Source organism: Xiphophorus hellerii, chromosome 9 (genome assembly GCF_003331165.1).
Source record: "Xiphophorus hellerii strain 12219 chromosome 9, Xiphophorus_hellerii-4.1, whole genome shotgun sequence".
In the NCBI taxonomy this organism is placed as follows: Eukaryota; Metazoa; Chordata; class Actinopteri; order Cyprinodontiformes; family Poeciliidae; genus Xiphophorus; species Xiphophorus hellerii.
The window spans coordinates 22,560,363-22,577,838 of NC_045680.1; the positions used below are offsets into that span (position 1 = coordinate 22,560,363).

General features: G+C 38.8%; 1 protein-coding gene across 1 annotated transcript; it reads right to left on the minus strand.

Moving 5' to 3' along the window:
- Positions 1-139: 139 nt before the first annotated feature.
- On the minus strand, positions 140-17,001 carry LOC116725895 (pre-mRNA 3'-end-processing factor FIP1-like). Its single transcript, XM_032572300.1, has 7 exons — positions 16,761-17,001; positions 15,337-15,436; positions 10,495-10,546; positions 7,534-7,589; positions 6,192-6,348; positions 354-479; positions 140-251 (listed from the first exon to the last, which is right to left on the minus strand). The coding sequence occupies exons 1-7, from the start codon at positions 16,911-16,913 to the stop codon at positions 140-142; spliced, it is 756 nt and encodes a 251-aa protein (XP_032428191.1). The 5' UTR covers positions 16,914-17,001.
- Positions 17,002-17,476: the final 475 nt, after the last annotated feature.

Here is a 17,476-nt window from a genome sequence, read left to right on the forward strand (position 1 = left end):
ACCTGAAAAACAACAAAATACCATAAAACTCAGGCTTGGAGAATATAATGAGAACAAATTAATCTTCGCGTACAACTTAACCTGAGATGCAAAGGGACAAAGCTTTTCAGGTTTGGTTGTTCTGAGGGCTGTTGAAATTTTATTTTCTTTTCTCAGTCGCTTTCCGAGCCTTCCCAGAGTCTTTGCCCTCTGCGTGATTGTGTCTTGTCTTCCTGGCCTCCCTGTCATCCTTCCTACTGTCGCTGCTACTTCTGCCAATAGCAAAACGAAAGAATAATTTAAAGATTGATATTTAAAATATAGAAAATAATTTTTTTTTGTCATTACTTTTTGGAAATGTGTGACTTTTCGACCTTTGCGATATTTTTCGCGAGCCCTCCTCTTCGTCTTTCTGCTTCTTTTTGCCGGTGACTCCTTCAATTCTGCGACGTTTGTGCTCATAGTCTGCAGAGTCCCTGTGCTCCGGCGGCTTCTTCTCACTGAAACAAATCATACAAGATAGCAGATCTACTGTAGAAAAGATACAGCTGACCAGTAAATACAAATTGTGGTTTTCAAATTATTTCATTTACTGAAAGGAAAACAAATATATTCTGAACCAACATGGGCCTTTGCTGGCAAAACGTAAATTACCACCATAACCAAATGGGCGTGCCACAATTGGTGGCAACAATTCCCGTCGAATGTTGCCCACTCCTCGTTCCCGTTACTGTAAAAACACAGTAACGGGAATTACTGTTACTGTCTTTTTGGTTAAGTCCCTAGTGCAAATAAATTAGTAAACATGAAGTAAGATAAAATTAAGTTACAAGTAACGTTTCAGGAACTACAGGAGCATGTTTTAGTCAATAAGGCCTTCATATAGATGATAAAGTGCTAGTTTCACTGGCACTTTATTTCACTTGTAGCTAGTAAGTTAGTTTTGTGATTGTGTCCAATTTAACCCCCAAATCACGTCAACGACTACATCGTACATGCTTACACTGTTCTACAGAGCACAGATACAAATGGAAAAAACAAGCAAAACATTGAATTCACTTGAAACCTAAGACTTGTTCAGATAAGGGAAACGATAAGGAAAAAGTAAATGGCCAACTTTGCAACTGTGTTGGACTAAGAGCAAATTATATTTAATCATGTATATCAGCTTAAAAAACAGCAGAGACGAAGAATTTTCATGTGACATTCAGCTTTTGTGTTCGCGCAAATAACTTTCCAATCAGCCGGACGGGTAAACAGAGGCAACTAAATGCTGTCCAAATTATAGCCTTTGTTTACTATTGTCTGGGTGAAGGCTACAAAAAAAAATAGATAAATAAATAAACTCAAATGTCGTGACGGCTCTGCAAATGAGTGTTGTCATGCCATTTATCTTGAGAGCCAGACCTTCATTTGTTGGTGAACACAGCTGTGAGCTCTCAACTGGGGAAATAGAAGTAAACACTTGAAGCTCACAAAGTTGCATAACAGGTTGCTGCCACGGTAGGGCACACATAAAACAAGCGCATGTGAATAAAAAACTAAAAAGAAGAATTCTGCGAGGGGATCAAATGCTTTTTTTTCGTGGCAAGGTAATTACTGAAATGTCAGTCGAAGCCGATAGAATCTCCTCCGAAAGACTTGCGGCTGTAATTGCAGCAAAAGGCGGTTTTAAAAGTATTCACTCAGGGGGTTTTATGTGGATGAAAAGCACATTTCTACATTTCTATTTGTAAAAATGCATAAAACTGTTTCTGTTTTCTTCCACTTCACAAATACGCACTATATTCAGCTGTCAGTCGTGCTTAAAAAGTGCAAGAGGACTGAAAAAAAAATCTGTTTCTGTCAAAAAAAAAAACAACAACAATAAAAACAACAGATTTGTAAAGGCCTTAAAAAAAGGGGGACCTTATGCAGCGAACTCCACATTACACTGGTTGAGAGATACAGGTCGTCAGTCTAACATTCAACCAACTTAAAGTTACCTTACTCATAACCTCTACATCAACAACAATTTTCGTAGAGCTGCATGCAAGGTTAAGCATGCATCATAGATTCATAACTCAGCTGAGCCGCTGCTCCCGGACAAAAGGGCATAACTTGCATGACTTTGAGATAAAGGGAGCAGTGTGTCACGTTAAGGCCTCAGACAATTTGAAAAGAGGGGAAAATGAAAACAGATGTCGTTGTTGGAATGCGCTGAACCCAAGACGGGCCCTGAAGCCCGGATGAACGTAGCATATGGCACAAAAGCAGCTGATGGAAATCTTGAGAGTCGTTGCTGGAACATGTCATGTCTCCTAAATCTGAAATAAAAATCTCAGAAGTAGATCAAGTTAAAGAGCTTCCATTAAAGAGCATTTTCGCAAAAAGGCAAGCAAAATTTTTGATTTCTTTTTTTTTTCTGAGAGACATTTTTCTTTGGTCTAGTTTTTGTTTTTAGGTGTATTAATTCAATAAATAAAAAAGATAGTTTTTGTTAGATTCTTTCATAGTTATATTAACTAAATAGATAAATATAAAATATATAAAGTAATTTATAAATAAATACATCTAAATTTATTAATAAAAAAATTGTAGGTATATTAATTAAATCTGACAACTTGCTAACTGATATTAGCATTTGTTACTTAGGGTTACCAGTGCTCTCATATTGTTGTTGATGAGCTGCGTTACATTGTACTTTACAACATATTCCAATAATGTCTCCACTGAGGCATCAAGCAGGACTTTTCGTACTAAACTCCCATCGACTTAAATCGGCAAATTAATTACACGTGCAATTTTTTTTTTTTTGTCAACCAATCATTTTAAGCTAGTTGAGGAATCTTTCAGTTTGATTTACACCCTTTTGTGTGAACCAATGCCAAATAAATAAGCAAACCTAGATGAAAAATGGGTATTGGATGTCACCATGGTCTCCCTCACATGTGGCCACATGTGTGCAGGAAAGCGTTGATAAGAGACAGAAGTGGCGCCAGCGAGAATGAGCTACATTCACGATCCAAGGCCCAGATTTACAACCGCATCGCAAGTGTTGACCAAATGGTCAATCAGGTGCTCAGCTGATGCCCATGAAAAAAAAAAAAAAAATAGGTAAGCTGTGTCAAAGATGTGTAATATTTCACATTGAATTTTAGCCTCGCGTAATTCATTGATGGCGATAAATCAAGGGCCGGCTTTCGGAATCGCAGCCAAAAACCAAACACAGCCTGAACCCTAAAATCAACCGGGCCAACACCTACTGGGCAGTAACCGATGTGACTCAGCGCAAGAAATGCAGGCCAGCGAGCGTAAATCTGCCACGCGGCATCTGCACTCATCACTTCAGTGAACAATAAGAGTGGCTACCAACAAAGAGACGGTTAGCTCCATCTGCTTCTCTTCATTTCACACACAACTTGTTTCCAGTTCGCGGCTAAAAATAGCCCAAAACGCAATCATAAATCAAAGCGGCTGAAAATATGCAACCCGTGCCGTGAGCACATGCATGATACAGGAGTCGAGACCATATGAAAGGGAATGTAGGGCAAACTTGTCAGCCGAGTGCAGATTGTGTGAGCGGCACTCTCAACCAGGCTGAAGGGATAAGTCCCTTGTGGCATTTACATCAGAATGAATACGAAGCAGTAGTGGTGAAATCTCCTGAGTGTTTCCATAGTGTCTGTCAAGCACATGCGACTCCTGTTCCTCCTGTCTGATGCGGTTAGCCCAACAGCCTCACAGCTGTCCCCGTGTCCTGCTTTCCTCGCCTGACCCACGAGGCCGAGGCTTTAGGTACAAATAAGGACTCGGCGATTTAAATAGGAAACTCCCTTTCTGTCAGTTAGGGGTGGGGGAAAAAGAAGGTGGAACAGTATGAGAACAATTCATAGACACGGTATGTCCAATTGAACTGTTTTGCACTAATTTGCATAAAGTCTGACAAAGCAAGTGTGGCATGACATAAGAAATTCTCACAGTGACTCGCTAACTTCTTTGTTCGGCCTCAAGCTTTTCAAGGTTTGCAACCACAAAAATTTTACGCGATTGACTAAGACAGACAAGCACTGAAGTGTAAACACTTGGGCATGGTCTCTAGCCGGTTTGCAAATCCAGAAAATAACATTTCTGGACTTCGACTGGGCCGTTCTGACATACAAATATACTTCAAACCTTTTCGTTGTGTCTTTGTCCCTCAGCTCCAGCCTAAAGTCTGTTGCAGCTCAATCTATTCCATTCCCACTGCATGATCTTACCATGGAGTGCTCGTGATGATGTTTAGTTAGTGTTTAGTTTTTCAGCTAGCATAGCATTTTGCATGAAGTAAAGAAAGTTCATCTGACAAGAGCTGCGGTTCTCCAGAGGTGCTCCGAAGCTACACTGACTCTTTGCTGCTTCTCTGAGTAACGTCAGTCACCCACCCAGTTTATACCAGCAGCTTTTCAATTTTGTAAGAGGGTTCTCAAAGCGCAATAAGATGTTCGAATGTTTGGGTATTGGCTTAAACCTGAAATCTGCAGTTTTGAGAATTTTACTTAAAAGAAAAATAAACCCATGTGTGATTATCTTTCCACTTCAGAAATTTCACACATTCAAAAACACGCAGTACGTAACTATTATAAGAGATTTTTTTTTCACATATTCGTTAAAACTGTCACTATATCATGATAGTATGATGTGAGACAGGTAATCTGTGAAAACATCAAGCTCTTCTGCTTTCTCCCAGTGCTAACCCCAGAAAGACGCATCTTGGACAGAAATGACCAATCAGAGGCAAGAGGAGGGTATCAGAGCTGACAATCATGCTTGTGTTCCCGCTGCTCGCACTCTCATCCCTCTCCCCTTCAGCAGAGCCATCATGAATGATCAAGCTAGTTGGCAATGCATCAAATGACAGTGGGTAAGCGGTTTCCTGGAACTGTAAATTTATCCAACATTAGCACGTATAGGAGTGTGATTGACAGCAATAAGGCCCTCCTCCTGGCCCTGATTGGTTGTTCTTTGCCGGGAGCGGTGCATTTCTTCAGATGGCAATATTAGCTACGGGAGAAGGTGGAGGAGTTTGATTCTTTCAGAGATTATCTGTCTCATATTACACTGTCGCCTTACTAGACACATAGTGTGCCTTATGTCACTTGAGCGATAAATGAGGAGGAAAATGTGAAATGTGGACAAACTCCTCTCATCTCTGACCCTCAGAGAGGAAGAGGCCGAACTCCATCCAACAGAGCGTACATGCAATTGCATCTTGGCTAAAATTTGTTTTTACGTCTGTTTATTACCTCATTTCGCAGCAAATGTTTTGCATATGTTGGCACTCATTTCCCCTCGTCTTGTAATAGTCATCAAGACTTGCAGCTCTTTTGCAATACGGGGCTATTTTTTCTTTTCTCCCCCCACAATAGTTGTATATTTTTCCACGACTCTCCCAGGGTTTATATTTCAGTAATCAATTGAATAGCTGGAATAAAAATCCCCTTAGTTATGCTGCATGGAAACAATTTGGCTCGGTTTATATGAATTATTTCTGCACTTGATTGCGCTTCACGCTTTGAACTGAGCAACACAGAGAGACCTTTAATCTGCTGCTCTGCAGTCAAGCTGAAAAATTAAAACTTTTCTGATGCCAACATAAATGAAATCCTAAGTGCAATAGTTGTTCCTTTTCTTGTTTGGTTCCCTGTAAATATTGAAATCTCCTCTGGAGAAATGTTATCTTCCTGTAAACATACACAGATCGGTCGTAACACTGACAGGGTGTGTGTGTGTGTGTGTGTGTGTGTGTGTGTGTGTTGTTTTTTTGTTGTTTTTTTTTAAATAAATCAGCTCTCAGAATAGTCAGAGAGTGGACAACGCACGGAAGGATGCAGGTTGGGTTAATCACCTTATCTGTACACAATGTTACGACTGACCAGAGTACATCTGCATACTTTATGTGCAAAAGAGAAAGAGGGAGACAGGCAATAGACCTATGCCGGGTAAATTGCATAACTGGTCCATCAGAAATAGATTCCTGATGGATGTTGCCTTATCCAGATCCCACAGCTGCTCAGCAGATTCACATTCATCTTTTGTTAGAGGCATCTATGAATGGAGAAGGGGTTGGAATAGGAAGAGGAGAGGGCAATCTGTTTTATCGTCACGCGATACAAAAGAAAGGGAATTTAGACATAATCTCTCCAAACCAAACATACAGGGAACTGGTTTAATGATAATTCCTCAAGACCCACCTGTGGCGTGACAAGGAAGACCTGTGTTTGTCTCTGTCACTGCATCGCCGTCTGTTTTTGTCATGGCCGTACGCTCTGTCTCTGCTGCGCTGCTGCTTTATGTAGCACTCCCAGGCTTTGGCACTATCCACCACTGCAAAGTCTGTGGACATGTTCCCTGGGATTAAAGATGAAACAGGAGAGATAAAAACAAAACAACAACAACAACAAAAAGAATACCAGGGAGGGACGATAAACAGAAGCAGCACGCAGCTGCATCAGTTCTACTTAAAGATGTAAATGACGTATTTTTGTAAGTCCCTCTAGTTGTTATTTCCCTTTCTTTTGCTATGGAGGCATCTTCAAACAGAAAGTTTTTCAAAAGAAAAAGAAAAGTTTAGAGAGAATATGTAGGGCAGGAATCAATGAAACCTTCAGCAGTGCCAAATTTGCCTTTAGACCCCAAACTCTAAATCAGACATTTTCATAAGCATAAGCAAATGTTTCTTGCACTAGGAGCATATTAATAAACATAAGTTTATAAAAACTGTTGGTATGAGTGTCATATTTATGTTAAGCTTTTAGCGATGTAATAGAAATGCTGTTTTTTGGGGTGGGATGATTAACATCAAAATAATAATAATAATAATAATAATAATAATAATAATAATAATAATAATAATAATAATAATAATAATAATAATAAAAAAGATTTATTGTCAGTTTTCTCTAATCCACACAAAGTCAAATTAATACATCTGCTCTGACAAAAAATATTAAAATTACCACCTCTTTCTTTGAAAAAGATGTTTTGTGCAAAAAAAAGAATAAAAACACTTTTGGCAAAAACATTACTTAGGCCATTGTTTTAGGAAGGTGACAATTTGCTTTTTGTAGCCAGTAACAAGTTTCAGGCATAATTCTGACTCAATGTTAGAGCACTCTACTGAACAGAATTGGCAGAGTTTTGTTGTATTTTATTTTTTTATTTCACAGACTTTTGTTTCAAAGAACAGCCCACAAATTTTCAACACAACTGATGTCAGGGCTTTCCAAAAGCCTCAAATCAACTTACGGTACTTTTTTCTATTCCAAAACCAGTATTATGTGGTTTTATCCTGTTGAAACAAAGAATTGTATCCAAGTTTGTGAATTTAAAGAACCTGGAAATGCTGGAGATGTAAATAAAACAGATCAATTGTTTTCTTTTTTCATACTCCTCTCACACTTTCTATCAGACAGAAGAGTCTCAGTTGAAAAAGAACCATTTTCAGTCTGAAAAAAATGAATAATTTTGGGCCTAACTTTACGCTAAAATTCCCCACAATTGTAGTCATATCTCCAGGACACACGCGTCGCTTACCGACAAAACATGGATACAGGGAAGTCGAGGGCTCCTCGATGTTCCCAACATTGTCGCTGAAACAGAAAATGAGAGACATTTTTCAAACGAAGAACTTTAACCAGACATTCCCTTCACCATAATTTCTCTGCAAACGGTTCAACATCTGCCACTAGCTGTTGACACACGGTACTCCTTATGTCATTCGCTTTATGCAGTGTTCCAGACCATTGCTATGATAAAGACAAACAGTGTGAGCAAACAAATTCGCCAGCGAATCGGCTGAAAAGAAAATAGAGCACAACTCCGCATTATGATCAAAGCACTTCTCCAAATGTGCTGCTGTGTTTTCCAAGTGTTTGAAGTGACTGGCTCGTTGTCAAGGCTCAGTGTGCGCTGGCCAACCCGTGGAGAATGGATGGAGGGCATATTACAGATACTGCTAGATCTTCTGCCCTCCACATGGCTTGGACGCTCAACGCTTCCAACAGAAAACTTCCGAGAGCGCTGAGGATGAAGTGAAATTGTATGAAGCTCATCCAGCAGTTTGAGTCCAAAATGCGGTGTGCCAAAAAAAAAAAAAAAATCTAACAGTCCAAGACACCTAAAATGTATTTTTTATTATTTCAGGCATTAGCAGATAAAGGGTTGCTCATGAATGGAATATGGTGAATGAAGCAAAGATGGATCTAGACGAGGCATGTGGCTCACAGCAAAGAACTGACGGGGGATAAAATGAAATCTGGCCTTAATGTTGCAGTAAAGTAAAAACTTTCTGATATTTAATACCCTATTTAACGTATATCATTACAAGTTCTTGCAAAAACTATCTATACTCCTAGGACTTTTTCACATTATGCCGAATTAAAACCACAAACTTCACTTATCAGGAGACTTGAGACCAAAGCAGCAGGACTAATACGCAACAGCTAAAACAGCTACAGCTTACATTGATATCAAAAATGACATTTTGCACTGAAAAATAAAACATTCAGTGGTAATAGAAACATTGACGTTGAAGAACTTATGAGACTTTCATTCTACTCTCCCACCGCTGACATCACACCCATCTGACCGCATGGTTGAACAGAAGGCTCCTTCTTGGACCATCCGCTTTTCCATTCATCCTCTATGTCTACCTGCGGTCCACCGATAGAAGGCTCAGGTTCAAGTACCGCACAGGTTGGGGGTCTTGTTTTCATGGTTATTATCCTTATTAGATGTATAAAACAACTAGCGGTTCAGTTCTATTCTAAAATATCCTAATTGGAGACTTACAATTAAGTCGCCAATTACGATGTGAATCGCAGCTCATTTTAGCCTGGGGGGAGAAAAATAAAAATGCTAACATCCTTAGCGCTTTTCCGCTAAAAACGGAAGGTGCGTGAAGTATTCTTCTTTTCTGTTCTGAATACAATTGCACGCCACACCTTTTGGACTTCATTTGCAAAAGAATTTTGAAAACCATGTATTCTTTCTCATCCACCCAGTACAAAGGAAGACTTTGCTTTATCTTTGTGAATCTCAATTAAGTTTTTGTCTGTAACTTACCAAAATGTAAAAAAAAAAAAAAAGTTATTGCATAATAAAATCCACGCTGAATGTTTCAGGTAACAATTTTTTTAATCTTAAATATCTTGGCATTGAATTAAATATTCTAAATTGTTCTGTGTTTGTTTCAAAGGGATTACTTTGAGAAGCTTACAAGTAAATTAGAATACTAATCTATGGTAGAACCTTGAGGAAACGACGCGAAATGAGCAGGAGAAAAATCCGGAACAGATCAGAAATTTAAATAAAACACTACCTCTTTTAAAATATGAAAGACAAAACTGATCATGCAGATAGCAGACTATGTTACTGTATAAAGTAGCAGTAACATAGTCTTTTCTGAAACATTGCAAGAATGTAAATGTATTAAAAATACATTTGTGAGGCAGATCAGCACTTTTCTTTGCATTAAGCATGTCAGGTCATGCCAGAAATACCTGAAGTTCCTTATATCCTGAAGTAGACGACTGGTCAGCTAAAGTAAGGCAGAAACTATTGGTTTAAATGATGTACATATGTGTCTAAAAATAAAAAAATAATAAAAAGAGGGGGGGCAGGGGGCAAAGGAAGTGATTCATGAAGGCACAGAGGAGATGGCTGGCAGAGTTCATAGGAACAGTAAGTCCCTGGAGGATGTGAGGATTTGGCAACTGGACTCAGATGTGAGAAGAAAAACATTTTCAGGACGAAGTCCAGAGTGAATTCAGGAACACGTCAGATACGGCAAATTAGGAGATAGGAAAAGGAAAGGGATTTAGGAAAGAAAGAGACAGGAAGCTTTAGAGACAGACAAACATGTAGAGATTGAGACAAGCTGGACGCAGACAACATCCAAAGGAAACAAACCTACCATCAAACAAAACTGGAGAGGGACTGAATTTGTGTCCGTATCGGAAAAAAAAAAAGAAAAAAAAGAGGGAGTTTAGGGTACAACGTGGCTCCCATGTGATCTTAGTTGTATAAATTAAGAGTCAAAGTGTGGGAGTCTGCAGACAGTTTATGACATAGATCAGAGGAGCACAGTGAGCGATGTCCTGGATACTGATAAACAGGAGGCTTTAGGCATAAACAAGCTTTTAATCAGATTTCTACCTTATTTGGTGATTTGTGTTAGTTGTAAGATGAGCAACAGCATACACTGAAAAATACCATCAAGCTAGAACGTGAGAGAGCACTAATTTCTTATTCTCTAGTTCCAAAATAAGACATTTTGACTGTTTCAGAAGTCAAACCAAGGAAAGTATTTATTTTTAGTTGTTTTTTTTGTTTTTTTTACTTATTTTAATTGCTTCTTTCATCTATGTCAATCTCCCAATCAGTGAAATCATTTTCTGGTACTGTTCCTGTTTCATCTACAGTCTATACTGATGCTCCAACGCAATCAGTGTATGTTCTGAGAAAACAAACACACGTCAGAAATAATAAACTCACCTGCTCAGTGTGTTAGTGGGGGACTCAGATTGGTAAAACTGGAAAAGTGAAGCTGAAAGAAAAACAAAACTATGTAAATAATGTGTATCAAGTCAGGCACATGACATCATGCTGGTTCACAGACTGAAAGAAACTAAGTATTTTATCATTACTAAGTTTGACGTATCTATAGAAGCAAATGATAAAATAATGCAAGTTTTAGACGAACTGCCTCAAAGTTATTGTAGCTTTTTTAAACTTCAGCATCTGGTTTGTAAATTGGGATGCAGACGTAAAATTCAAGTGTTGAACTTTGAGAGTTCCCGGAATTTTGCAACCTTAACCAACATATGTATTATATATATATATATATATATTATATGGTGTATTTAAGCGTTTCTAAATGTGTTAACAATAGATTTAGCAAACAAAAGGCAACAAAAATTAATTTGTCTTTTTGGATACAAGAAGTATATAAAAGCTCCCTTTTTCTCCTTTGAGTTTTGGTCCTTAATTAATTGAAATATGACTTAAAAATTACAGACAACTTTGCCAACCTCTTTATCAGACTGTGATGCAACAACAGAGTCTTCAGTCGGAGGCTTATTCATAACCACCGTACCACAGACTGCTGCAGGACATAATCCTGCCCACAGTCAATGGCGTCTACAACAACTCTTTGAAGACAATTATATAACGTGAGTTGCCACAACATTCGTTTCCCCTCTGGGATTAATGAAGTATTATTAAATTGCACAAGTCATACCAGACCGAAAGTAAATGCAGTGCATACAAGCTCCAGAGGGAGGGAGATTAGAGTTGCCTCCAAGCTTAACATCAACAAATGTGGCAGGTCCTAACCATCAGCTGCACAGAACGCTCACTTCACAGTTAATTGTCCAACTTGTGATACTGCTCACATTTTATGAGAGCTAGCTAAACAATCAGCTCCAAATTACACACTCAACTTGCACTGAACAACAGCATGCGTACACGAGAATCAAGAATAAGCCCAGGCACATTAACATCTGGCTGCTATCCTTTCTTTTCTCCCACTCCCCCCCACCCCCCCTAATAACGACCCCTAACGTGAGAAGAGCTTGGTGCAGCTTTTCGAGATAAAACACAATTAACTACTTGAAACAGAAGGAATAATTATATGAGCCATTGCACAAATTCTGCACGCTGCCCCGAGGTCCAAGCTAACCCCTCATGTGAGAGGAAAAGTAGAAAACATTTTTCTTTTAAAACAAACGAGTCGTACAGTTGAAGAGAGCAAGCGTACAAGATCTCAGACATATGGAAACACGCTGGAAGAACAAAGCTTAAAACAAAATGCTCACAAACTTCTAAGTAGTAGACAACAAAGCTAAAAGTGTAGAGCTGAAGGCCTTCGGGTGATTCCTTTAAAGACAGCTAACCAAAAGACAGTGTGATTCATCTCGAACATGCACCTGAGACAACTCGGCACAAGATGAGGTCACCATGTGAAACACCTCATGAATACTGACCGCCACATATAAGAATGATTAAAAAGAACAAGAGAAAATAACAACAACAAGCAGTGCGTGCCTCTTACAATAACACACAGACATAAATGTGCATTTACAATGAGCACCAGCCTGTCCAAGCAGATGCAGGCAAAGTTATCGTGAGTGAGTAATTGCTTCTACCTGCAGTGAGTGTTTGATAAGGACTGTACTTTTATGCTTGGCAGCATATGAGAGAGCTAATGGCTAAGGGCTAATGGCTGCAGTCTGTGTTTGCGTGGCTCTCTGTCTCATGCTAATGTTTCACAGAGGTGCAGGCTGCAGACTCTTAGATGGCGCTGATATTTCACTGTGTAGACCAACAGCGGCTGCTTTCCAGAGCAGAGGAATATGTGGCTACAGCAAAGATTGTGCTGCAACACACTCTTAAACTCTTGCAAGGGTATCCTGTCTTCCCTTTACAGCTATAAGATTTTGATAACTGGATGAAGAATTTCTAAGGTCTAAAACAATCTCAATTCCTGCATTTCCGATAGCAAATGTAAGAACTAAGGAATAAAATGTAATGTGGCCACTCAAATTCCCAGTGCAAAGATGAGTGTGTAGAAAATCTTACACTTTTCAAACTTTTCCAGCAAACACACTTTGGACATAAAACACTACAAATGAACTAAAGTAGACGGTTTCAATATACTATTTTATGATATCATTTATTGCTGTTAATGTATTGGTAGAGTATCCTACATGGCATGGACAGCGTAAACTAAAATATAACAGTATTTAATGTTTTGAAATGTCTCTCATTCAAAACATGAGAGACATTTCATGTTTTGAAACACCAAATACCCCTTACTAGTCCAGGGACAAAACACTAATTTAGCAAAAAATTTAAAAATTTAAAAAAATCCCAGAATTTTATAATAACTTTGTTTACAGTATAACATATAAGGCAACCTTTATTTCAGTTACACAGATCAAAACTGTGCAGTTTAAATGTAAAGAATTTTCAAGGACTTTACACAAAAATCAAGCACTTTCCAAGCCTTGAAATCACCTAACTAAAATTCAAGCATTTTCAAGGACCTTGCATGTATGCAGCATATATCAACTTCTGGCAGTCAGTACCTGGACACACATTCCTCAGTATCACCAGCTTTGCACATAGGAGATGAAAAGGGCAGTCTATAGCATTTGGTTACTCAGATTCGCTGCTGTTTTTCCTTTGTCAAAGTAAGCACCGGAATGGTGGAACAACATTTTTTCCATCTGTTAATTTGTTCATTAACATATTACTTCTGTTTTTTAAGTGACACTCCCATTCAATCTCACTGTTTTCCTGTACAAAGCTCATGAAGTTATTGATTGAAGAACCTTTATATTAATATGCATTCTCCTTTTCATCCTGCAGACAGTGTTTCTGGCTCAGTGTTTACCTATTTAGTGATGGTTCTCTCCAAGGTATTGCTGCCATTAACTCTGTACTTTCTCCTTTAGTATGAGGTGTGTTCTAGGAACAGTGCTGTGTGTCTCTTCTCTAACCTGCAGCTAGTCACAGCAGATGGTTGCTGATACTTTGTTTGGTCCTGTTTGAAGTGGGGCTGGGCATTTATTGCATCGTTAATCATTTTCTGCGATACACTTCTTATCATGGCAACAATTTTGATTTATCACTGTCATGATTCTGACACATTGGCTCTGATTATCACTGAAATTCTGATTAATGACGTTTAAAAGCCACCAAAGCAGTTCGTACTGTCAGGATTGCTTTTTTGTTTTATTTTTTTGGTGCAATTTTTTCCACTGTTTGTCCAATTAAAGCATCAATAGATATCAATATATTTCAAAATATGATGAAATGCAGTTACTGTTTTCAGGTTACTGATGAAAATAACACTTTTTTCTTTAGAGCAGTATTTAGAAAAGGAATAATAAATAGTTTTTATCGTCACTTTTACTGTCATTACAACAGTACCACAAAATATTGTTATAAAAATCTAAGTCTGTGTTGCGCAACCCCAATGTTGGAAATTGTTTTATTATGCTGTGTACTATTCATTAAGGATTTCAAATTATTGTAATTAATTTGGCAATATTCTTCTGCTCAGTTCAATACTTGGAGCAAAAGTAGACAGATCACAGATCAGCACTAAAGTGGGTCTTGTCATAGGACATTTGCTCATGTTGCAGCCTACGCATAAAAACAAACACGAGCTTAGCTGTGGTTAAGCTCTGCAACTTTCCTGACTGTAGTGACCTACTAACCAGCTGAAGAGTCCTGTGATTCACATGTGAGTGACTCAGGCTCAGCTTCAGGTGTAACTCTGTGGCGACACATTTCCACAGCACAATCTGCACCTATGTAATGCATTTGGCACCTGATGTGACCTCAATGAAAAACAAAAACGGAAAAATACAAAACGGCTCAGTCTTTTCCTCTGCGCTGCTCCCCACAGCCAGTCTGCTCAGCACATTTCTCGTGCTACAATATGCACACCAAGCACTTTGCTCCTTTTTTCTTTTATTATTTCTTTTTTTTATTTTTTTGCACAGACTATTTTTATCATGTTAGACATTTGCGAGGAGGCTGGGCAGGCGACTTAAAGAACACAAGTAGCCTACGCAGAGAAACAAAAAAAGAAAAGAAAAAGACTTCGAATATACACTTCAAAGCTGTAGTGTTTTCTGTTCAAAGCTGCAGTCAGCAGGATGTTTGATATTTTGGTTGCATTACCAGCCCTGGCATGGCTTTGCTGCACAATATGGGGCTCACAGGATGAGGGGTAACAGTGGGGTCTAAAGCTGCAGTGTTTCTATTTTGGAGCCTTTGAAGGGGGGAAAAAAAGTTATATCCGCAGCTGTACGCTTTTTGCCAGGAAGTCCTTCTGGATTTATATATATATATATTTTATCTCATTCACTCCAAGACCCAAAAGGAAGTCCAGTGACTGACAGCCCTGGCGGACCACCTCCTGGACAGAACTACAGACACATGGCTGACTATAAACCTGCACTGCAGCCACACAATGCCTCAAAATGTGCTGCAAACTCACCTCTGTGCTTTTACTCCACAGGGTTGCATATTTGGACATGTGTTGCAGCTTCACAAAAACACTCTCAGAGCACCATTAGTCATTTGTGCAGCTGGATGATGAGTTATGTGGACAGCAGGAGTTTCCCCTCGGGCCCCGCTCACCTAAACAACCTCTGTGTTCAATCTAAATTTGATCCATCTGCTTTTTTAAGTGACTTCATTTGTGTGTGTCGGCAAATTAATCCCGGGAAACAAACAAGTAAGCATCTGAGCATAGTGTAAAGGAGTACTTACATACATTTGTAGGTATAAGCATAAAGGTTTTGCAGTATGGTGACTTACAGGGTGGAGGCACAAATGAGAACATGGTGCGGGCGTTGACCGAACGTGGCATGTCGTAATTGGTGACAGTGTCCTTCTTGTGGGAAATCCTCATTACTGACTGCAATGCAACAAACAGCCGAGTTACAAATAAATAAAAAAAACATGCACACTCTGGAATATAGATCTTTGAAAAGAAAACAAGGATCACACAAATAAAACTAAAGATGGAATTAAGAAACCTTGCCGCTTCATCTCGCTCACGATTTTACAAATTAAAGTCAGAACCCGAAATGATTTCAATATTCTAAAGCAGTTTTCAACCTTTTCTTAAAGAAGAGTAACTAAAACTTTTTCTGATATTTTTTGTGTTTAATTTGAAAATGTGTGAGTCTTTCATGTCGTTTCAGCAACAGATTGGAATGTTTATGTACAAATAAAACCTAATTAATACTCACAATGTATAAAAAGACACTAACCTTTCTGCTCACTGTTTGACACTAAATAGAATAACCTTTCCTGTTTTGAAGAAAAATTAAGACAACCATTATTGAGTCAATAAAGAGTCCTCCATGTAGATGTAATTTTGATATTGGAGAACTATCCTTGGTACTGTGCAAAACTTTGCATGGGTCTTCCATTTGTAATTGTAAAAGACCTGACTGTATTGTTTATCTCATGTACAAACAAACCTTTTTTATTTGTTTCATCTTCTAATAACTTGTCCTCTCTGGAAGCCCAACAGATTTGGAGCATTACAGCTTTCACTAAAGTGCTTCACTTGATATGGTTCAGACATAAACTCTTCATGGACTCATAGAGCTCTGTAGATGGAGGAGTTGATCAGCTTATCTGAATGGAGATGGACAAATTTGTGCTGATGTGACGTAGCCGTGTTTTCTTGAGTTAAAATCGCTTTGGATGTCACTCCTATCGTAAAATCGTTCCATTCAATTCAATTTAAACTACTATTTCCAAAACTTTTGTCAAAACTAATGTGTTGTATTTGGATTGCGTTTTATGTTTTGATCATTTTAATTTCTTAATTTTACACATGGCCTTCCTTCTGTGTTTACATCACTTATTTTTACTTAATGATCTTTTTCTTTATAATCTGCACTGGTTTTATTGTTTCTTTCTCGGAGCTTTTGGGGTTTTATGACAGTATCATAAGATGAGCTCTGTGAACAAAGGCAGATTTGATTTGATGCAACGATAGTTATAAAAGTGTACCGCAACCTTGTGTAGCCAAATGTTCTTCCCAGAACAACAGAGGCGCCGTATCCACATCCTTTTTCCGGAAGGGTCGAGGGGATCAGATCTTTCTCTTTAATTTGTCATCCATCCGTAGCTATAAATAGCTTTGGAGGCTGTGTCTTTTCCCCTCACTACACAAACACAAACACACACACACACACACACACCCACGCACGCCCACACACTACCTGAGTATCTTTGGCTGCATCGGTGCGACAAGGGCGTGCTTTCTCTCTGCTTCTCCTGCTTCTCCCTTTGCCTCCACGCCTAGTGGTCTTAGCTTTTCTTCGTCTGTTGATCGGGCGATAAAAGGCGTACAACGAACACAACATGACATACATTTACGTAACAATTATGCAGTACAACACCAAAAAGTTGGTCACTGAAGCTTTTTTTCTCCCTCCAAACAGGCTGAAATCGTGAGCATATGTTACGTTGATGTGCACTTATAATATATTAAAAACACCACATTAGTTTAGCCTAATCCTCCTCCCAGTGCCCCTGCATCAACCCGCCACTGGTCCATTAATGCATTAAACCTCCTTATCTGGGTCATTTTGTCTTCTTCTTACAACAGTCCCTTACTGACATCTATCCCCTATGTACACCCATACACATAGGGCCTTCCTTATGTGTATAAGGAAAAACACCAGCCCCTTACAGAGAAAGACACATACACACGGGCACACACGCCCACACACAGATAGGACACTACTAACCTCTTTCTGTCACTAGAACTTAATCAGAGGAAGAAGGAGAGAGGAAAGAACACACGCAAAAGGAGAGTAACAGTTATATCCAATGGCAGCTCATTAATGAACAGTTTCCAGCTCCTTGGTGTCTCTTTTCATCTTTGAAGGAAATTCACACAGTTTAGCAAGAGCTTTGCTCCAATAAGAAGGTT

Bases quoted from the DNA above. Each gene is read 5' to 3' on its own strand.
- LOC116725895 (XM_032572300.1), bottom strand. From the start codon at position 16,913: ATGTATGTCATGTTGTGTTCGTTGTACGCCTTTTATCGCCCGATCAAC. The intron at 15,437-16,760 runs GTAGTGTGTGGG...GTTGCATTGCAG, and splicing joins ATGCAGCCAAAGATACTCAG to TCAGTAATGAGGATTTCCCA. The intron at 7,590-10,494 runs GTGAGTTTATTA...TTTCTGTTTCAG, and splicing joins CCCACTAACACACTGAGCAG to CGACAATGTTGGGAACATCG.